Source organism: Theropithecus gelada, chromosome 18 (assembly GCF_003255815.1).
Source record: "Theropithecus gelada isolate Dixy chromosome 18, Tgel_1.0, whole genome shotgun sequence".
Lineage (NCBI taxonomy): Eukaryota > Metazoa > Chordata > Mammalia > Primates > Cercopithecidae > Theropithecus > Theropithecus gelada.
Window position 1 is genome coordinate 10,647,397 of NC_037686.1, and position 23,477 is coordinate 10,670,873.

At 36.5% G+C, this 23,477-nt stretch overlaps 1 protein-coding gene across 1 annotated transcript in view; it reads right to left on the reverse strand.

The window, feature by feature from the left end:
* Positions 1-217: 217 nt before the first annotated feature.
* Positions 218-23,477, reverse strand: part of NDC80 (NDC80, kinetochore complex component) — a 45,970-nt gene continuing 22,710 nt past the window's right edge. Inside the window, exons 11-17 of the mRNA XM_025365431.1 lie at positions 21,366-21,571; positions 18,433-18,585; positions 16,118-16,207; positions 11,132-11,224; positions 8,838-8,968; positions 6,759-6,861; positions 218-416 (exon numbers count right to left, since the gene is read on the reverse strand). Of these exons, the coding sequence (XP_025221216.1) occupies positions 279-416; positions 6,759-6,861; positions 8,838-8,968; positions 11,132-11,224; positions 16,118-16,207; positions 18,433-18,585; positions 21,366-21,571 (914 nt within the window). The 3' untranslated portion in view covers positions 218-278. The remainder of the gene's footprint in view (positions 417-6,758; positions 6,862-8,837; positions 8,969-11,131; positions 11,225-16,117; positions 16,208-18,432; positions 18,586-21,365; positions 21,572-23,477) is intronic.

Genomic DNA, 23,477 nt, shown 5'->3' on the forward strand with positions numbered 1-23,477 from the left:
ATGTTTAGACAAGAGTCCTGTCCTCAAGATATCATGAAAATTCCAAAATCTGAAAACAAAACAAAACACCCAACCCCCAAAAATCCAATTCCAAAACAATTCTGGGCCAAGCATTTTGGGCAAGGGATCCTCAACCTGTATTTTGCCAACTTCTGGTTTAAATCATACTACCTTGTCTTCTCACCATTTGAAGTTATTAAGAAATAAGAGAGAAAAATACACTTTACTGAGACAATTTTATTCACTATGGATATATATACATGATCAACATTTTATCTTCATTCTTCAGAAGACTTAATTAGAGCAGCTTTCTTCTCATACTTATCTCTAATCTCTTTAATATTTTCCGAGAGATCTTCTGACACGCATTCTTCATATTCTCTATCAGCTTTAGCAATCTGCTCCTCAAGATGTTTCTAGTGAAGATAATTAACAATTGTCAAAGTAAAAAAATATTAATTTCTTTAAAAATGTTTAATTGTAAAATTTACAAACAAGAGGATAACATTTTAAAGTTAAGAATAAAAAGGGCTGGGCGTGGTAGTTCACTCCTGTAATCCCAACACTTTATGAGGCTGAGGTGGGCGGATCACTTGAGGTCAGGAGTTTGAGACCAGCCTGACCAACATGGTGAAACACACTCTCTACTAAAAATACAAAAATTAGCCAGGTGTGGTCGTGTGTGCCTGTAATTCCAACTATGCAGGAAGCTGAGACAGGAGGATCATCTGAGATTGGGAGGTGGAGGTTGCAGTGGGCCAAGATTGGACCACTGCACTCCAACCTGGGTCACAGACCAAGACGCTAGCAAAAAAAAAAAAGTAAAAAGAATATATTTGTATTCACCATGTAGGCTCTCTTTTTGTGCCCTTTCCTAATTGTATCTTCTTTTTTCTCCCCAAGATATAACCTCTTGCCTGAATAGTGTTTTGCTTTTCTTTTTTTTTTTTTTTTTTTTTTTTGAGACTGAGTCCCGCTTAGTCGCCCAGGCTGGAGTGCAGTGGCGCGATCTCGGCTCACTGCAAGCTCCGCCTCCCGGGTTCACGCCATTCTCCTGCCTCAGCCTCCCGAGTAGCTGGGACTACAGGCGCCCGCCGCCTCGCCCGGCTAATTTTTTGCATTTTTAGTAGAGACGGGGTTTCACCGTGTTAGCCAGGATGGTCTCGATCTCCTGACCTCGTGATCCGCCCGCCTCGGCCTTCCAAAGTGCTGGGATTACAGGCGTGAGCCACCGCGCCCGGCCTTTGCTTTTCTTTACATTATACCTTTATTACACACACATACAGAGATGAATGTATCTCTAAATAATATATTGATTTAATAGTACCTAGTTTTAACCTTCATATTTATCAAATGATATTAAATATAATGTTCTATGACTTTTTCATCCAGTATTTTAAAATTCATTCATGTTACTACATATGGTTGCAGTTTATTCAATGTACTGCTGCATAGTATTCTAGAATGAATATATCAACATTTACTTATTTTGCTGGTAATGAAGTTTTGTTTGTTCCCAGGTGTGGCAGGCTGAGTAACAGCCTTTCCAAAAATGTCCATGACCTAATTTCAGAAAGGAACCTGTGACTGTTAGCTTGCATAGCAAAATAAACTGTAGATGTAACTAAGTTAAGGATCTTGAGAAAAGGAGATTATTCTGCAGTATCCAGGTGGGTCCTTAGAAGAGGAAATCACCAGTGTCAGAGTCAGAGAAGGAATTTAAGGACAGCGGCAGAGGGCAGAGAGGAGAGAAGATGCCATGCACTGGCTTTAATGATAAAGGAAGGAGCTACAAGCCAAGGACTGTAGGTGGCCTTTAGAAGCTGGCAAAGGCCCCAGAAATATTACAGCCCTTTGGACCCATTTTAGACTAACCTTAATAACTCTAAGATGATAAATTTGTGTTGCTTTAAGCCATTAGGTTGTTGGTAATTTGTTACATTAGCAATGGGAAACTAACATGCCACATTATTTGTTTTTTTTGTTTGTTTGTTTGTTTTTGCTATTTCAAATACTGATACTGTTACAAATTACCACAAACTAGGTTGCTTAAAACAACAGAAATGTAATCTTTTAGTTCTAGAGGCCAGAAGTTTGAAATCAAGATGTCAGCAGGGCCATGATCTCTCTGAAGGCTCTAGGGAAGAATCCTTCTTTGCTTCTTCCCAGCTTCTGGTGGCTCCTGGCAGTCCTTGGTGTTCCTTAGCATGGCTGCTTCACTCCAATATCTGCCTCTGTCTTAACATGACCTTCATATAAGGATACCAGTCACTGGATTTAGGGCCTACCCTAATCCAGTATGACCTCATCTTAACCAGTTACATTTGCAAAGATCCTACTTCCAAATAAGGTCAGTTTCTGTGATTTAGGATAGATGTGACTTTTGCGGGGGGCACTACTCAACCTAGTAAGCCCCCTAGCATATAGTGTAAATATTTTTTTAGGGCAAATATACCTAGAGTGAAAGTTGGCTTTGGGAATTGACAAATTACTTTCTTTCTTTTCTTTTTTTTTTTTTGAGACAAAGTCTTGCTGTGTCACCAGGCTGGGGTGCAGTGGCGCGATCTCAGCTCACTGCAAGCTCCGCCCCCTGGGTTCAAGCGATCCTTGTGCCTCAGCCTCCTGAGTAGCTGGGATTACAGGCACGTGCCACCACACCCAGCTAATTTTTGTATTTTTAGTAGAGATGGGGTTTCACCATGTTGGCCAGGATGGTCTCGATCTCCTGACCTTGTGATCTGGAGATCACAGGTCTTTGATCTGGAGATCACAGGCCTTGGCCTCCCAAAGTGCTGGGATTACAGATATGACCCACCATGCCTGGCCACCAAATTATTTTCTAAAATTATTTTATCAATTTACATAATTGCTAACAATAAATTAGAACTCACATTTCTCCACATCCTTGCTGGCATTTGGTAATGATCAAACTAAATTTTTGCCAATTTCTTAAGTGTGGAATATGACGTATATTTTCATATGTTTATTGGCCACCTTGGTTCTTCTGTGATAAATTCTCATTCAAGTAGAAAAATTACTTTTATTGATACATATTAGATGTATATATTTTCGGGGCCCCTTCAAATCTTTGGTCCATTTATTTTTCAGAGGCCATTGTATATCTGGATGGTAATCCTTTACCAGTTGTGTTTTAAAAATCATCTTATATCAGTTTGTGGCTTGTCTTTCCACTCTCTTTCCATGTATTTTGATGTAGAGAAGATTTTAATTTTAATAAAGGTAAATTTGTAAATAATTTTTTTTTGTGGTTTGTACTTTTTGTGTCTAATTTAAGAACTCATTTACAACCCCTAAAGCATAAAGATAGTCTCTTATAATTCTTGTAAAAGTTAAAAAAGTGAGCCTCACGTTAATTTCTGAATTCATCTGGAACTGATTTCTGTGTAGAGTTTAAGCTAGGGATCCAACTTCATTAATTGAACAATTCATTTTATCTGACTATTCTGAAATACTGTTTCTCTCATAGACATATATTTCCTGTCTATGCTCATGCATCTATGTCTGCACTCTTAATCACAGAGACTGGTCTTTCTGCATCAATACTACAATGTGCTAGTTACTACAGCTTTATAATAATTCTTGGTATGCCTAAACAGACCCCTTCCCCTCGACAAAAAAAAAAAGGTGATTTTGTGTACTGCAGGAAAAGCAAAGTTTTTCTGTAAAGAACCAAATAATAACTACTTTAGCCTTGGCAGTCTAGATGGTTTTCTTAATAATTGCTCAATCCTGCCATTGTAGCGCAAAACCAGCCAAAGATATACTAAAACAAATGAGGTGGCTGTGTTGCAATAAAACTTTATTTACAAAAGCAGGCTGTAGGCCCAATTGGGCCTGCAGGTTGCAGTTTGCTGACCCCTGTTCTAGAACATCAAGCGACACGTGAGACCTTTATGGGGCTCCAACCAGGAACTGCTCAAATAAACACTTTGTCCCACAAGAAAAATATTCCATCTAAAGGTACCTTTAGACCTAAACCCCTCTGTTTTCTTTTCTTTTCTTTTCTTTTTTTTTTTTTTGAGACGGAGTCTCGCTCTGTCGCCCAGGCTGGAGTGCAGTGGCCGGATCTCAGCTCACTGCAAGCTCCGCCTCCTGGGTTCACGCCATTCTCCTGCCTCAGCCTCCCGAGTAGCTGGGACTACAGGCGCCCGCCACCACGCCCGGCTAGTTTTTTGTATTTTTTAGTAGAGACGGGGTTTCACCGTGTTAGCCAGGATGGTCTCGATCTCCTGACCTCGTGATCCGCCCGTCTCGGCCTCCCAAAGTGCTGGGATTACAGGCTTGAGCTACCGGGCCCGGCCTCGGTTTTCTTTAGTCCAACTTCATTACTCACTGTAAAATTTCTTCATTGTGCCTTATTCAACCAGTGTTGTTCATTGGACAACCAAACTAGTGTGTTTTGACTTTCTATGGTTCTTCCGTATTTTACGAAAGCTATTAAGAATTTATATTGATTAATCGGCCGGGCGCGGTGGCTCAAGCCTGTAATCCCAGCACTTTGGGAGGCCGAGGCAGGTGGATCACGAGGTCAGGAGATCGAGACCATCCTGGCTAACATGGTGAAACCCCGTCTCTACTAAAAATACAAAAAACTAGCCGGGCGTGGTGGCGGGCGCCTGTAGTCCCAGCTACTCGGAGGCTGAGGCAGGAGAATGGCGTGAACCTGGGAGGCGGAGCTTGCAGTGAGCCGAGATCGCGCCACTGCACTCCAGCCTGGGTGACACAGCGCAAGACTCCGTCTCAAAAAAAAAAAAAAAAAAAAAAAGAATTTATATTGATTAATCATAAATTTTGCATAGTGCAAAGTAAGTGCTTAGTGTTTGCTGAATTTGGTCTAATTTTCCCAATAACACCAAACTGTACAGAAACTAAAAAATAATAGTAACTTACCATTAGGTTTTCAATTCTAACTTTAACTGATTAAAACATTGATAACTGTGATTACACAAATCCCTAGTGATAAGTTACTACTGAATTAACAAAGAAGACAGACAGTAGAGCTGCAGATAATAGAAAATCATGGCCCAGCGCAGCGGCTCACATCTGCAATCCCAGCACTTTGGGAGGTCAAGGCAGGCAGATCACTTGAGGTCAGGAGTTTGAGACCAGCCTGGCCAACATGGTGAAACCCTGTCTCCACTAAAAATACAAATATTAGCTAGGCATGGTGGCACATGCCTGTAATCCCAGCTACTTGGGAGGCTGAGGCAGGAGAATCCCTTGAACCTGGGAGGCGAAGTTGCAGTGAGCCGAGATCACGCCATTGCACTCCTATCTAGGCGACAGAATGAGGCTCTGTCTCAAAAAAAAAAAAAAAAGAAAGAAAGAAAGAAAAGAAAGTCAGAGGTGCTAAGGATGTTCACAACTGTTTAGCACAACTGCTTCATTTTTACAGATGAAGAAACTAAAGACCCAAAGATGTAAAATGATATATACAAACAGGCTCTGTCAACCTAAGCCATCAATTGTATGCTATGAATAAACTTTTCTCTTATGCATCTAGAATAGAATTATTGTACACTATCCTTGGGAAATTGAAAACACACTCACTCAGATAATTTTTTGTCATATGGTTCAGATGAGTAACACTGGTTGAAAAGGATCAGGCAAGGTTATAGAACCACCAAGTGCTTGAATTAGAAAGTGAGTAGAACCCACATTTTCTGACATAGTATCTAGGATGCTTTTCTTAGTTCTTCACACTAAAAAGTGAAGACCATTGACACCAAGAAAGCAGCAGTTCAATGGCTTTCAGGAGATAGGATGGGTAGTAGGGTATCACATGCTCATGTTTTCAATAAATGGAAGTCTATTAATATGACAAAGTGAATTTTTTTCTTAAACTGGAAATATATTATCACCTAATACATTAACCAGGAATTCTATAGCTCAGCAATTTATCTTAGCTTCTGGGGCTCCGTGCAGCAGGTTGGAGGGATAATTTTATTGGTGAACTTTAGCTGTATGAAGAGTGGGGATAAGGTAAATCAACCTCATGCTTCTGAAACACTTTACTTGGTGCTTATATGAAATCACAGAAAGGAATAACAATCATCATAAGATACGCCCTTTCATCTTAAACTTAATGAAATCCTAAATGTATGAATGTAAATGTACTAATATGTTTCCAGTATGTAGAACATGGCCTGGCATAGCATCATCATACATTGTCGATGTAATACATAACATGATATGTTGTTTATGCAAATACAATAGATTACTTTATAAAATGCACAAGTGGGCTGGGCGCAGTGGCTGAAGTCTGTAATCCTAGTACTTTGGGAGGCGGAGAAGGGTGAATCGCCTGAGGTCAGGAATTTGAGACCAGCCTGGCCAACATGGTGAAACCCTGTCTCTACTAAAAATACAAAACTTAGCTGGGTATGGTGATGGGATCCTGTAATCCCAGCTACTTGGGAGGCTGAGACAGGAGAATCACTTGAACCTGGGAGGTGGAGGTTGCAGTGAGTCAAGACCATGCCATTGGACTCTAGCCTGGGTGACGAGAGTGAAACTCTGTCTCAGAAAATAAATAAATATAAATAAAATAAAATGCACAAATGTTCCCCTGCATCATGTTGCCATACCACTAGACAAGATTATTCTGATAAATTTTTGCTAGATCACACTTTAAATAGAAATAAAATTCATCATTCAATTTCCATGGAAGAAAGCAGAAATACATCAAACTTTTAAAAACCTTTCTTGGAATATAGGAAAGACTATCACATACTTACCTCTACCGACCCGACATGTGTAGCAACCATCTCTAACAGACGTTGTAAGTTATTTCCCACTTTTCGTCTTTCTTCAGTCGTGGTTTGCACAACTAGTTGGTATCTGCAGAACAAAAACTCTTGTTTAAGTTGTCCAGGAAAAAAATGAATACATCAGTTCTAGTTAGCTCACTTCCCATTTCCACATTCAATAAAACCAAACTGTGATTGATTTGTATGCTGCATGCTATATGCATAATCTGTAGAGGTCCTACTATCAATCATTAAAAGAGAAATATAAACATTTTCAAAGATTCTTTGCAAGCAACAAAACAAAAGAGCGCCAAAACTTCATGTTTTAACGTCTAAAGCTTTGGAGCGAAGGGTTGTAACTGAGTCTCCAAAGGGATTGTAAACTCAAATGCTTTCTGGGCAAGACAAAACTTTGCAAATGGGGGAGTAGAAGTCTTACTTGTAGGAATTCAAATTCAAATTAAAACCAATAAAATTGCAGGCCAAATAAATCTCAACTGAGTTTTCTACCCTTGGCCTACAAATAAAGAAGTGAAGAGAAATGACTCTTACAAGGCTTGTACTTGCAGTCTCAAAGTAGGAAATTTTTCAGTTATGTACTTGCAGTCTCAAAGTAGGAAATTTTTCAGTTATTTGACGGCAACTTAAGACTTAAAAAATGCATATTTTACATAAATGTACACAAAGCCTATGGATTAACTGTTCAGTATATTGATTTTATATAAGTTGCACAAGAGCATTATACACACAGAGACAGAATATTATTTAAAGAAAGGATGCCACTGTTTGTTGTTGTAGTTGTTATATAGTGTGGCTAAAACTTTTCCTATGTAAGTTTAAAAAATTGTAAGGAAACTGAGAAGGAGGAGATCCTGACAATGTACAATTTGATTATACAGTACTTCTAAGAAATACAATAAAATATATAGGCAGTTCTGTTATGTTTGTTTGGAAATATGAGCATAATCTGGCAAATTTCATGTTTGCTTATGCCAATTTCTTCCCTGAGAAATACTTGGTGAATGCAGAAAACTGCACCCAGCTGAATCCAGATGCAAAGGAACACACAAACGTAAGCACACACATCAAATGTACACTAGCCACTCAGGGCACTACATATGTAATGAGCCACATGCATCCACTACTGATGTTGCAATTTCCATCCCACTTCAGATAACCCACTTTCTACCCTTTACAGTAACTCAGTCTGCCGCCTCCTGAATGCCTGTTTCTCAAATCAAACTAGAGGTCTTTTTAATACGAAGGGTCCCATATTGATCGTAGCATTATGTATTTCTTAACCATTAAATATGTGTATCATTGTGCTAACATTTTTGTTTGATTCTTATCTTTTGTTTATATGTGTCACCGATGGAGTTTTAAATTTTTTTTTAGAGACGGAGTCTTGCTATGTTGCCCAGGATAGCCTTGAACTTCTATGCTCAAGTGATTCTCCTGTCTGGGCCTCGCGAGTAGCTGGGACTACAGGTGTGTGCCACTGAGCCTGACTACTGATGAAGGTTTTTAATGCTATGCCTCAATATCAGTTTTCCCATAGGTCCTGTGATTTTTATGGCATGATTTTTGCATAGCATGGTAACTACTTAGAAGGCACATGCTGTGTTATAGTAGACTGACTATAATTTATAGTATAATTACATTTTATTATATAATATACATAATTTCTAGGAAATAAAAACATGAGCTCAGTGGAGTTTATTAAAGCTTAGTGGAATTTTATTAAAATTCACTAACAAATAGCCAAATTTATTTGAATTGATGTAAAATATTTTATGTTTTTTTCAGGGATTAAAAGCCATGTATTAACTAGATCTAAAGATTAATGATTTCTTGGTAGAGAGTAACTGTAATATTAACAGAATGTATCTGTTGATAGGGAAAGCTCTCAGGTTGTGAGTAGTTGTACTTAAGTTCTATATACCATTCTTTCCATCCTAAATACCTGTATACTATAAATTAAAGCAAATAAAAATAGATAGAATTTTACAGAACTGTTAAATTAATAATCTGAAAAGAAAGGTATAAATCTTGGTGATATAAACTTACTCCCGCTGAACAGCATCTAATTCATTCATAGCTTCACTGAGCCCCTGGTTAACAGTACTTTCTAGCAGGTGCTTGTGTTTCTCCAAGGACTCAAGCTCACTGGCACATTTTTCATCCTCTTCCTCTGCTTCCTATTAGGATAAAGTCATGGTTATAGGTTTCTTGATATTCACATTCTGTATACTCTAGGTGGATTTAAAACAATTATAAAAAGCACTTAAGTAAAATCAGGTTGCATCATTTGTATTCTCAAGATGCTTACTGTTTTACATGCAAGAGACTTTAAAGCGCTCCTTTGGGAATTCTGTATTATAAAAACAAATGCGGCTGGGCGTGGTGGCTCATGCCCGTCATCCCAGCACTTTGGGAGGTCGAGGTGGGAAGAGCACTTGAGGTCAAGAGTTTGAGACCAGCCTGGCCAGCAGGGTGAGACCCCCATCTCTACTAAAAATACAAAAATTAGTTGGGCATGGTGGCATGCGCCTGTAATCCCAGTTACTCAGGAGGCTGAGGCATGAGAATCGCTTGAACCCAGGAGATGGAGGTTGCAGTGAGCTCAGACTGTGCCATTGCATTCCAGCCTGGGCGACAGAGAGAGACACTGTCTCAAAAAAAAAAAAAAAAAAAAAAAAAAGATTTTATTATTATTTTTTAATTTGAAAATATTTATTAAAATTTAAAATATATATAACCTTTAACTCAATGGTTCTGCTTCAGAAATTTATCAAAGGGAAGGAATGGAAAAATACATAAAGATATACAAAGATATTCACAGCAACATTATTTGTCAGTTGAAAATTTAGGGAAAAAATTAATAAGGGGCTAGCTAAATAAGTTATATATATACTTATGTATATATGTAAAATAAAAACACAATAGAAGGATTGCTCTCTCTACATTTATATGAAAAGATATCATGGATATCCTGAGAAAGACAGATTATGAAAAACTGCATAATTTGGTACCATTAAAAAAATATATGTTTGTATATCTGGAAGACACTCCCTAAACTTTAACCATTGTTTCTAGTGATGGCATTATGGTAGACTATAAGGTACATTTCAGTTCCCATTTTATACTTTTCTCTCTTGAGTCTCTATTGTTTGTAATGAGCATTTATATTGTGAACAAAAAATACTTTTTCCTTTAAAAAATTAAAAGTCATTTTATTCTCAAAGATGCAGAAACTAAATAAAATTGGTTCAGTTTTTAGGGTGCCAAGGTCAACTGGCTAGAATTTAGGAAGTGAAGTTTTTTAGTTTTTTGGTGAGTTGGAAGTATTTACCAAATGTGACCTTTTCAAAAAGCTTGCATAGGATTCATTCAGCAGTATTTTCCAGTTTGAACAACAGGAAATTTTATAATATTTTAATTAAGATTTTTTCTCAAGAGCTTCAAGGAGGCCTTATGTAGGTCCTTATTTCACAGATGTATTAACTATGCACAGGCAAAGTAGCCCAAATTCATCATTTCTAAGGTTTGTGAAGATGAAGTATCATAAAGCCTTTCATTTAAGTGCATCAGAGAGTAAACTCAAGCATTGTCATAGAGGATGTGTGAAAAAATAAAAATGATTACCAATGTCTTATATTTCACATTTAGATCATATTATGTGGCGTATTTTCTAAACATTTCACACTGTTTAAGAAAACAAATAGGTCCTAAATATAATACAAGCCAAGAGAAAAGTTTTCAGTTCCTAATACTTCGTTGACATAAGTAAAAAATATTGGCATAGTTAAAATTTTCACATGAATTGTGTAAGTGGTAATAAATAGAATCATCTGAATATTTTAAAATGCTGGTCAGACAGTAGAATGGTGGAGAGTCAGTCTTTTTATTTTACCTACCTTCTAGACTGCATGTAAACGGTCTTTGGAATGTGACCAGGATAGTCAATTTACAATGACTCTTGGCAGGCAACTACATATTCAAAAGACCTTATTGGGGTTCAGGCTTTAGCAGTACATAACACTAAATCTCTATAAAAAGGTAGGAGAGATTCTGTTTAGTTTTGCAAGGATATTGAGTCACATATGCAAGTATAAAATATCAGATAAAGGAACAGTAAATGTGTTCTATGGTAAAATAGCTCTAATCCAGAAAAATGTCCTTTAAAGAACAAAATAAAACGACTCCTTACCATAAACTTTGGCAGAGAAAACTAACCTAAGATACAAGTTATAGGATGTATATAGCTTAAAGATTTTGGTTTTGATGTCAGAATATATGACTCATCAAGCAATCATGACATAGCTTTGGATAACCTACACAAACAGTAGCAAAGTTCTTACCTTAATTTTTTGTTGGTAAAGATCATCCAGCTTTTGAACTTCTTCTTTCAGAGTTCTCACACTTCTCTTACTTTCTGTTATCATTGCATTCAACTGGGGAAATAAAACCTTGGTTGAGAAATCATAACTATACATCAAAGTTATTTTAACAAGTTATAGAGTTTTTATATTATCCATCAATTAACCGAACAATGTTATTTCTTCTAATCCTTTTGGACTCTCACTTATCATTTGTCCAAAAATTTTATTATTCTCCAAAGAGAAATTAATTTCAAAGAAACCTCAAAGTTAAGGAGGTTAATATCTGTTTTTCCACTAGTTGTTGTGTGAGTGCTTTTTAAGCTCTCATATATATTACATATATTATTAATATTGCCATATTACTTTATTCATATATAAATAATTTTTGCCTCTGGATTTGAAATCTAGCTTTATTTAGACTACATCTACTATAGTTATTTAGCTTTTCATTTTTATGTTCATTTTCTAAAATGTTAAAAAAGAATTGTTTGTATTAATTTTATTAGATGTTTGCTATTAGTTATAGTCATGCTTTCCTTCAAAAAGTAATAAGGTAACCACATTTAATCTTGTTAAAGCTTGAACTTTAAGATCAGTTGAAACCAAAACTGAAAGAAAAAAGTGTTTTTCAAGTTCATTTCCTGTTGGCAAGTGCTGATACCAGTTGATGTCAGCAATTAATAGAGAATGTTCTTCAGCTATACCAAGAGGAAACTGTTTCCTGCAGGAAACATAAAATAGTAAAATGTATAATAGCTGACTTTTTTTAAAAAGGATAATTCTACACACATATGAAATTAAAAAAAAATCTAGGGGTTAAAATTTAGTGAAGCTATTGCTATTTGCTAAAACACAGGTTAGTGACACATACAACTAGCATACGCCCAGAACTCAAAACCAGATCTAACACCAAGAACTTTTTCTAAAGGTATGTTTTATCTGCAGTAACTAACAAGTTAAACAAGTTGTTTTAAATTCACCTATAATAACACCAACAGATACTCAAGCAACCAGAACTTCCACTGATCCTCATGGTTGGTCAAAACCATGTTTACTCATCTCCGAGCAGCTTCCACTTTCCATGTCAGCAGTACTAAAGCTGCATCAATTACTTAAACCTGTTTTTCTGATTCCCAAAGTACACATTTCATATATATGTATACACACACACACACACACACACACACACACACACACACACAGCCCAGCTCCAGTTACCTACTGGACATTCTCCACTTTGATGCCCCAGAGACCTGAAACTCAGCATATCCCAACCTACAATTCTCTCTTCTATACCCTTCTCTTTTACATTCTCTATCAATCACTACATACCCATTTGCCAAAGATAAGACACCTGGGCATTCTCGATTTCTTTCTCGACCTTCACATACAAATGGACAACCAAACTGTTGCTTCCAACTTTAAATCTCCTTTCTCCATCTTCACTGTAATAGCCTTGCTTTGGGTCCCTACCATTTATTATTCACTGTATAGGATATTGATAGGTCTCTTAATTGCATGGTCTAGTCTCATGTACCTCTATCTATTCTTCAAAAGGCCAACAGTGTGAAATTACTGAAATAACAATAATTATTGTTATTTCCTTACTTAAAAATCTTCAATGATCTCTACTGCCTATAGAATAAAAAAAATTCAACCAGTAAGCAAGCCCCTTCATAATTAGGTTCTTGTCTCTCCAGGCTTCTCCCTTATCTCACTTACACTCATGGTAATTTATTAATATGCTGTGCTCTTTGTTTTTTCTGTTTGGAGAAGGGGTCTCACTTTGTCACCTAGGCTGGAGTGCAGTGGCACAACCTCAGCTCACTGCAGCCTCCACCTCCAGGGCTCAAGCAATTCTCCCACCTCAGCCTCCAGAGTAGTTGGGACTACAGGTGCACGCCACTACACCCAGCTAATTTTTATATTTTTTTGTAGCGGCTGGGTTTTGCCATGTTGCCCGGCTGGTCTTGACCTCCTGAGCTCAAGCAATCCACCCACCTTGGCCTCCCAAAGTGCTAGGATTACAGGTATGAGCCACCACGCCCGGTCCATGCTGTAGAATGTGTGTGTGCATGCATGTGGATGAGCATGAGCATCCTTTGGTGTATCCATTGGCCAACTCCTACTTTTATTCACAACTCAGCTCAGCTATCACTTCTCTCAGGAGCCTGTACTTAAGTGTATTATGAGAATCCATAGTGCACTGTATTCACATTACAAAAAGTTATGAGAGAAGAAGTTGTTTTCATGCCCATCTTCCCACTTAAAATGAAGTTCACAAAGGCAGATGCCACACTGTACTAGTATCACCATCTATTACAGTACTAGGCACATAAGCACTCAAAAAATATTTGCTGCATAAATTTCAGTTTCAAATATTTAACTTTAACCTTTATTTACATTCATATTCACAAGTGTGATTAGATTAATTTCTTCTTTTTGTGATCTATTTGTCAGGTTGTGGCATGAGGCCTACATGAATTTGGTCTCTTTATGCTCTATGATAATTTACATGTCACAGAAATCAGTCAGTCTTCAGTATTTGAAAACACTGACCTGTGAAATTATCTATTATTGGAGTCTTTTGAAGAGCAAATTTTTTTTTTTTTACTTTAGTTTCTGGTTACTTACATATTTGGCTTTCTTGGGATTTCTATTGTTCAGGTTATAATCCATTTCATCAAAAAATTTTAAATATAAATTTCTGTTTATACTATATTACTTCATAATTCAAATAGATTTCCACCATTGCTATAAGCCATTTCTCATTTTATATTTTCCTGCTTTTTCTTAAATGGTTTTGGCAATTATTTTAAAATACTTTTCAGGTTACATGTTTCGTTACTCTAATTTATTAATTTCTCTATAACCTTTATTATTTCCAGTTGCATTTTACCCCATCCCACCTTAACTTAGTTAAACTATTTGTCCAATAGGAAAAACAATTTTAGTTGTTAGTCTCCGTATGACATTATTGATCTCTCCCTTCTTGAAAAGTTTTCGCTACTTTGGCTTATATATATTACATATACATATAAGCGTATTCTCTTCTGTTGTTTTCCAACTAACTTTGTCTACTTTTTCTAAGAGTTTTTCCCAGAATTTCCTTCCTTTGCCAGTCTCTTAAATGTTGTTACTGTTTAGGATTCAATCCTCTGTCACTTTCCCCTCCACATTCATCCACATATATGGCTTCAACTATTACATATGCTCTAATGACCCTCAAATCTGTATTTTCAGCCCTGATCTCCTTCTTACACTCTGAATCTATAGCTTCTGCTTCCTCCTGGATATCCCACAGACAGCAAGCTCAACATCTCCAACACTGTCCCCACCACACCCTGCTCTCAGTTTTCCTCCTCTAGGTTAATAGCACTATGATCCACTCAGTTGCCCACATCAAAAATATGGAAGTCATGTTGATATTTCTTTCTCCTCAAGCTTGCACATTCAGCCACGAAATCCTTGGGTTCTACCTCCTTAACATTTCCTAAACCTGTTTCCTTCCCTCTAGTTCTGCTATACATTGGTTTAAGTCTCCCAACATTTTCAGGAAAGAAATCAAGAACGCCCACGTGTCTTATCTTTGGCAGATGGGTATGTGCATCCCCTCTAAGCTATGTTTTCCTGTAGCCCAAAGGGTTTTGTAAACCTAAAAATCGGATAAGCATAACTGTACCTATGTCAGCCATTTTCTCTAAATGGGAGTGCCTGAAGGATGTATTTATCTTTAGGACACTAACATGGGGCCTAGTCTATAGTAGGCATTTTATAACTTTCCCCCATCTATATCCTTTAAAAACTTCAAGTCAGTTTGAAAGATGTTTTGGACATGAAGTTCCTGTTGTTTGGAATTCATACCTTTTGAGAATCTCCAGGTTTTAGCACCTATTCCAACAAAAACCAGAAATCAAAATGAAGCAGGCTAAAGGAAGACTTCACTGCAAATCATCATCATTCCCAGGCAGCAGTCCAAATTCCTCATCTTTTCTCCATAGATATTTTAGAAACCTCAAATTACAGTCATAGTATGAGGTGATGAAACTCTTCACTTACCTAATGTTACAAATTTTTCTATTTTTCTGAGAATGTAAAAATTCTAATACAAACGAAGTCTTGATAGAATTTATTAACATTGGAAAAATGTCTTTCTGTGAGTTGCCAGCATAATTATTTGTGAAATGCTATAGGTTTTGTTTCCAGATGAGAAAAATAAATAAACTTCTCTTCTGAGAAAACTTCATTTTCTGAGAAAATTTCATTTTATATCTTGAAGTCTATTAGCCAGATCATAGTAGTTCCTGAAGAGCTGAATTAACAAGGGGTTTCCTTTAACTGCTTGGTGTCTTATAAATTAAACCCTTTGTGTGTGCATTTGAGAAGTAGCTTAAATTTTCTTAACTAACAATGTTTACTTTAAAGGTTACTAAATACAATAATAGAATTTTCCTTTTCAGGGACATAGGTGATATTCAGGATCTCAGAAGCAGAGACTACCTGAAATTCACTTTTGGAAATAGACTTCAAAAGGAATTTGAGTTCTCCTGAAATTCCATGATCCAGAATGCAAAAACTTGGTAAAAAGAAACCTCTTAATCTATCACAGCTAATTAGCCTCTAACCCCATAATTATACTTGCCTACTTTCAAGGTAGCCACCTGAAACCTCTTTTAGTATAAAAATACTAAATTATCTCAAGTTAGAGGCACTTCTCTATCAAAAAAAGGAAAATTTACTTAGTTCCATCTCACTCCATCATATGTGATATGTGAAGGCTAGGATGTTTAAATGTCTTAATAAATTACTTCAAATATTTCTGTCGAGGGTATACCCAATTCTCATTTTTTCATAGTTTTATTAAAAAATTATTTCCTTAGCAATCAGAAACCACAAATAACATTTAATTTTAGGTTTTAAAATCTAATTTTTGCTTTTTATGACTTTTTATGTTTTATTACTTACTTGTTCTAAAGTATCCTCCAAACCCATTTTTTTATTTCGAGCTTTATTAATTTCTTCTTCAGTTTCGTTCAGGAGTTCCTTAAGAGGTACCTATAAAATACATAGGAATGTGGGTGACATATAACATTTAATTACAAAATATCTGTCCTGAGGCATTCACACACTGTGATAGGAGGAGTCACTTTTGGAGAAAAAGTGAACCTATAACATTTAAAATCTAATATACTGTCAAATAGAAAACAAAGCTAGTTTTTAATCAAATTTCTGTTAAGTGTAGACTATAACCTGCTTTTGTTTTGAATACTTGCAAAATTCAAGATTCGCTCACCTATCCTGGAAATTCATTGCTATTATTTAAACATTTTACAAGTACACTTAGTTTACTGCAGTATTTTTTTTGAAAAGAATTTATATGTAGGTTGTATTTTTATGCTATGTTATCCAGAAGTATCAATTTCTCTTAATCCTTTTCAACTGTTTAGTTTTAGGATTCTCTGCTTGTATTTCTTATGTTTATTCTGTTCTACTGACTTTAACACAGCACTTCATTGCTTGTCATTTTTAAAAATTGAGGTGAAATTCACACTTTAAAATGGTTAAACTGAAATATTTAGGTTAAAATGATGTTAACATAAAATTAAACATACAACATAAAATAAACATAAAGTTTAACATAAAATCATAGTGTGTAATTCAGTGGCATTTAATACAGTAACCATCACATCACCTCTAGTTCCAAAACATTTCATTATGCTGAAAGAAAATCCCATATACCATTATGTTTTAAGTAGGTCTTTTGAAGTTACTGCTGAGTTTTAATTTTGGCCTGCTCCTTTCAAAAGATGCAATGGCCTCTTTAATCTCTCTTTTTCGCTCTCTTTTTTTTTTTTTTTTTTTTTTGAGATGGAATCTCACTCTGCTGCCCGGGCTGGAGTGTAGTGGCGCGATCTTGGCTCACTGTAACCTCTGCCTTTGGGTTCAAGCGATTCCTCTGCCTCAGCCTCCCAAGTAGCTGGGACTACAGGTGCGTGCCACCACACATGGCTAATTTTTGTATTTTTAGTAGAGATGGGGTTTCACCATATTGGCCAGGCTGCTCTCGAACTCCTGACCTCATGATCTGCCCACCTTGGCCTCCTAAAGTGCTGGGATTATAGGCCTGAGCCACCGTGCCTGGCCTCTTTAATCTGTTAAAGAACTTTTCACTAAGTACGACTTATAACACTTGGCTTTGTACCTTATTGATTCTATTTTATTTTTCTATTATTATGTAAAACTATTTCTAGAGATGAAAGCAAAATTTCTCCTTGAGCATATTCATTCTTCTTTTTGCATTGTGTAATCTTTTCTACAAGAATGTGATTCATGTAATTATTTTCTTGCATCAGCCATGTCAAACTACTCGAAACAGTGTTGAGCAAACTCTGCCTATCTATAGATAGATTACTAACAGACTAAATGTTTACTGGATGTATTTTTTCTATTGAAAATGAATATAGCTTGATTTAATCAGTGTCTGTCCGTTCACAAATTGTTATCTCTGGGAAAGGAGGGATGTATGTTTCTTGATAGTTTATCTCTAACACGTACCTGGTCTGGAACATATTATGCACTTAATAAATACTTGTTAAATGAATAATTCTCAAGGGAAAAATGTATAGCTTGTGACTTTAATATTCTTCTATTAAAAACTGAAGTATTTTGAAAATTGGCATTTTTAGGGGCAACTCTAAAATCTATAAATAACTGACAAGTTACAATAGAGCTATTTAAAAATTTTCTTCCCCAACTTACTGCCTTGGCCATATTTTAAAATTAGGCACGAATTTCTCCTTGTCAATTACCAGTGTTCTTAGTACTCTAACACATTTTATGCCTTCATGTGTGCCTTTGTGCCTGGAATTCTTTCTACAGACCATTCCCATAAATGTCTCATCTTTCAAGATTTCATTCCACGGTTACCATCTCCAAAGTCTTTTTTGCTACATGGGAAGAACTGATCTTTTCGTTACCACTTGTAAAGATTTCTAATGAAGCACATATATAGCATCTGACGTCTTTCTCCTCTGGGGGGATCATTAGCAACTTGACAATAAGGGTTAGGCCCTCTGTCTTTATAGTACTGGTATCTATTTTACATGTAATCAACTTTTTTTACTGGATAGTTCAAGATTTCTATGATCAAGAAGAAAGAAGATACAGCTTCAGTGTTTTCTTCCTTTGTTTAGCACTGGGTTATGAACATGCCAAAGTTCAAACTCTAGAGATATCAATCATAGAATTAAAAAATCTTAAAAGTAGTCATCATTACTTACATAAACTTGAGCCCTGTATTTGACAAGGCAGTTGGCACCAGCCTCGGGATTAAACTTAATTTCAAAATCATAACCTTTGGAATTCTCAGCACCTTTAGGAATAAGTTTTAATTTTCTAGCCAATTTGTGATACTCTGCTAATTGTGTTTCAATCTGTAAGAAGAGAACACAAAAAGAAATGTTAAAGCAGCCCCATTCCATATGTTTTTTTCAATTGGCATTTCTGCAATTTTTTTTTTTTTTTGAGACGGAGTCTCGCTCTGTCGCCTAGGCTGGAGTGCAGTGGCCGGATCTCAGCTCACTGCAAGCTCCGCCTCCTGGGTTTAGGCCATTCTCTGCCTCAGCCTCTCGAGTAGCTGGGACTACAGGCGCCCGCCACCTCGCTCGGCTAGTTTTTTTTTGTATTTTTTAGTAGAGACGGGGTTTCACCAGGTTAGCCAGGATGGTCTCCATCTCCTGACCTCGTGATCCGCCTGCCTCAGCCTCCCAAAGTGCTGGGATTACAGGCTTGAGCCACCGCGCCTGGCCTCAATTGGCATTTCTGCAATTTTATACAAAACATATTACACCTATTTTTAGTAGTTTAGTAATTCAGTAATCTTTAGTAGTAAGACTAGCACTTTTAAAATATACAAAGAAGATAAGGTTTTAGTAACACTTAAATTTACAGGATAATGAAGACTATCAATTGGTGTGTGATGTACTGGTATCTTCCATTTACCTGACAGCTTGGAATACGAGTCCACATTTAGGTATTAACTAAAATTTACTTTTTGAAGTGCCAGATAAAGAAATTATGAAACATGTAAAACAAACAACCTTAGTTTTGTCAATGTACAAATTAAAACATTTCATGTATCCAAAATAAGTAGAAGGTAATCATTTATGTCTGAAAATGTTATTTTAACTCTATTGATAAAAATATTTTAGTAACATATTTCACATTTCCTGCACTCCTTCTTCCTTCAGGGCTCTGTTCAAATAAGGTCATCAGAAAGGCTGTCTCCTAATATAGCCCCCTAATTCTTCTAAATGCTTATTTTGTTCTATTTTTCTTCATAGCAATCATCACTACCTGACATATATTGGTTCATCTCCACTTCCTGAATATAAGTTCCATGAAAGCAGCTCTATCCTCAGCACCTAGAACAGTGCTTGGCATATAGTAGATACTTAATATTTGATTGAATAAATGAATTTGCAGAGTCTAGGCAATTTGTTTTTAATCTGCTTCCTCCATTAAACGCATACTTCGTTTCTCATTGTTATTACTCATCCATAAAAATCAATTTGAGTGAAGGAATGCAACGGTAAGAGGACACATTGGAACTTGCTTAACCAATTTGCAGTTTCCAAAAATGCATTAGATCTCAAAAGCAATATTACTTATACATTAAAATTTGGGCTTATTACTTATACATTAAATGTTGGCCAAATTGGTAATGTATTACCCATAACATTGAAATTAAGTTGAATAATTGGCTTCTCTCATGCCAAGGCCCAGATCCAAATATATAACAGCCTATTACCTATTTTCACTTAGACATGGATATAATACATCCATCCCCGTTCCTGTCTCACAACTTCTTCCTTCTCTTCTCTCCCCGAGTGAGTGGCACCTGCCCAATTACCCAAGCCAGACAGGGCAACCACTTCCTCCCTCTTTCATCAAGTCTCATTCACTCCACCTCCTAAGTTGTCAGAATCGACTTACTTCTTTGAATTTTTACTATCTTTAACTTTTTTTTTTTTTGAGACAGAGTTTTGCTATTTTTGCCCAGGCTGGAGTACAATAGTATGATCTTGGCTCACTGCAACTTCCACCTCCTGGGTTCAAGTGATTCTCTGCCTCAGCCTCCCAAGTAGCTGGGATTACAGGCACGTGCCACCACACCTGGTTTCTTTTTGTATTTTTAGTAAAGACAGGGCTTTGCCATGTTGGCCAGGCTGGTCTCGAACTCATAACTTCTGATGATCCACCTGCCTCGGCCTCCTAAAGTGCTGGGATTACAGGCGTGTGCCACTGCACCCAGCCCGGATCCTTACTATCTTTTAGAGAATGATAGTAATTTCTTATTAGATTGCTGCCACAGATTTTCACATTATCAGAAATAAGATCTTTCTAAGACGTAACCACATCTGTTTAAAAATGTTAAGGCCTTCTTAGAGCTTTCTGGATAAAGTCCAATCTTCTAAACAAGAAAAGACTCCTCATCCTCTGGTCTATTCTTATCTCTTGATTCTCATCTCTTGCTCTGTCCCACTTGCTATGAAGCTCCAGCTGTATGAAGAACTTACACATCAGACTGTTTTATCTCTGAACTTTCCCATACACAGTTCTTTGGCAAATCCCCTACCTGTGCCATGCTAACCCTTCCCTATACTTCCCAATTCAGTTGTTTTTCCCTCTTTAAGAAATTCTCTTCTAAAAACCTCTCAGCCATCTCCCAACACCATGTACACTAAATTTGGTACCCTGTGCACCAAACATCTATTAAAGGTCTCATTTCATGGGAGTAAATGCAAACTCAGCTGGAAGTTTTTGAGTGGAAAGCCAATGTTTTATCTTTATTTCCTCTATGCCCAGCGTACGTGACACACAGCAGATGTGCAATCTTAATGTTTAAGTAGTGAATGAAGGACTCATTTCCTCTTCTACAGAGGAAAAGGAGCGGGACCTAAGAACATTATTTTCATAGTTTTAGACTTTTTTGCTTACTTTTTGGTTGAGTTATGAAATATAAGTTATCTTAAATTTGAGAGAAATTGGGACGTTACTGAATTGACATAAAGGGATGAGTGTTTCATTAAAATGCCAATGCTAATGTTTTACCTCTTAAGCCAATTTACCCACTGACTTCTTCTTAATTGGGACAGACCTTTAGAAAGGTCAGCTATGATGACTTGCCACTTTGGAAATGGTAATGACATACCGCTTCTTTGCCTCTGGCATATTTTAACTCCTCATTCCACAGCTTCTGTTGTTCAGCTTCCAGGTCCTTAGTTAATTTATTAATAGTCTGCTGCAATTCATTTCTCTCATGATTTATTCGCTCAATGTCTGCAACTGAGTACTTCTGGTTGTCAATAATATTCTGTAGTCGAGTGTTCTCCTGTTTTATTGTTTCACATTCTAGTTCTGTGTTGGAAAAAACCAAATTTTTAATGTATCTTCAATTACTACAAAGAAACAGATGCCATCATGTAATAGAGCTAAGATAGCTAAATTTCCAAATCATATATATGTGTGTATATATAATATACATATGTTTTTATATATACTTCATATATATATAAATTTCCAAGTCTCATTTACATATATATATATACATTTCCAAGTCATATATATACATATATATGTATATTCTCTTTTTTTGGGATAATTCTTTTTGATCTTTCATAAAATATTTCATAAAAGATTTGTTATAAACAAATGTTATTTGTTTATAACATTCTGGAAGATAGTAAAATTAAAGTTTTATGTTAAGAAACTTATTTCCCTATTAGCTTGCAATGGTTTTCAAAAAGTACTACATGAAAAAAAATGTGGCTTCATAAATAATGACTGTCATTAAGAATTCTGGGTTCATGCATGCACCTACATTTGAATGGCCCTGCACGGGACCAAAGGACATTCTAGGCTGAGGCTCCATGATACCACAAGGTGTCAATATTTAAGAGAATATGACACTTGAAACTCACAATGTGAACAAAATGAAACTTTTGTAATATCGAGGATCACTCCATTGACCTTCCTAGAAAAAGGATCTCTAATTTCACTAACAAAACATGAAGAAGGTTAAGAAATATCCAAAACAGCTGGCTGCTTACATAAACAGAACAGTTGGACAAGGTGAAAAGCCCAGATTAAACCACATAAGGCAGTCTATTTCAGAAAGTTAAACATCGCTTTCTAAATTCTTGTTACAGAAAAAACAGTCCCCTAGAAGTGGGGATTGTGCCATGGCAAACAATAAATGAAGTGACTTGCGTAGGCTACCTGCCTGAAAAACTAAGCCATGACAGTTGAGTCACACATATTTGGTTAATCCCAGTGATTCTGGTTCTTCCCAAACAGAAAACCCATAATCAAAATATAGTGTTTTTTTTTTCTAAGGTTTCTCAGGACCATGAAACAATGGCCAAAATTTTGTTCAGCAGGAAAACTTTTGATTTTTTTCAAAAAGGCTCATTGAATGTAGTTTTAACTTTCTGGAGAAAGAAAAGTATAAGTGAAGAGCTTGGAGTTGTAGTGGATTGCCTTCCTGGGCTTACCAACAGTTTACAGAAGAAAGCCAGTACATTTGTTATTTCTAGTTAAGTCACTGCTTTAAAGCAAATTTGAAAAGTATGTAATAGTACATTAAACTGGCTTCAGTGGCCAGGTGCGGTGGCTCACGCCAGTAATCCCAGTGCTTTGGGAAGCCCCGAGGCAGTTGGATCACCTGAGGTCAGGAGTTCGAGACCAGCCTGGCCAACATGGCGAAATCCTGTCTCTACTAAATCAGCTGGGCATGGTGGCGCATGCCTGTAATCCCAGCTACTCGGGTGGTTGAGGCACGTGAATCACTTGAATCTGGGAGGCGGAGGCTGCTGTGAGCCGAGATCGCGCCACTGCACGCCAGCCTGGGGGACAGAGTGAGACTCTGTCTTGGGAAAATAAAGTAAAATAAAATAAAATAAAATAAACTAGCTTCAAGCAGTCATAAAAAGGTGGTGGTCAGAATTATCATCCGAACAGAAATTATAAATGACAGAAATGTTCTGATTTTAAAACAATTAAGTGGATTGTAGGAAATCCATAGGAAAATCATCTTACTTTGGTTCCAGGATATATGTATATGATGAGACGCCATAAATAAGAATCAGGATATAGATGCTTATTTATTACAGTCACATTGAGAGATTTCATCTACTAAAGAGCATCTGGTTATTCAAAACGTAGTTGGACTATATGATTTACAAAAAAGGTTACTGTCTGAGAACTGTGAATTGTAGAAGAATTGTCAAAACCATTTTTTCTTTAAAAGGACACATAATTAAAC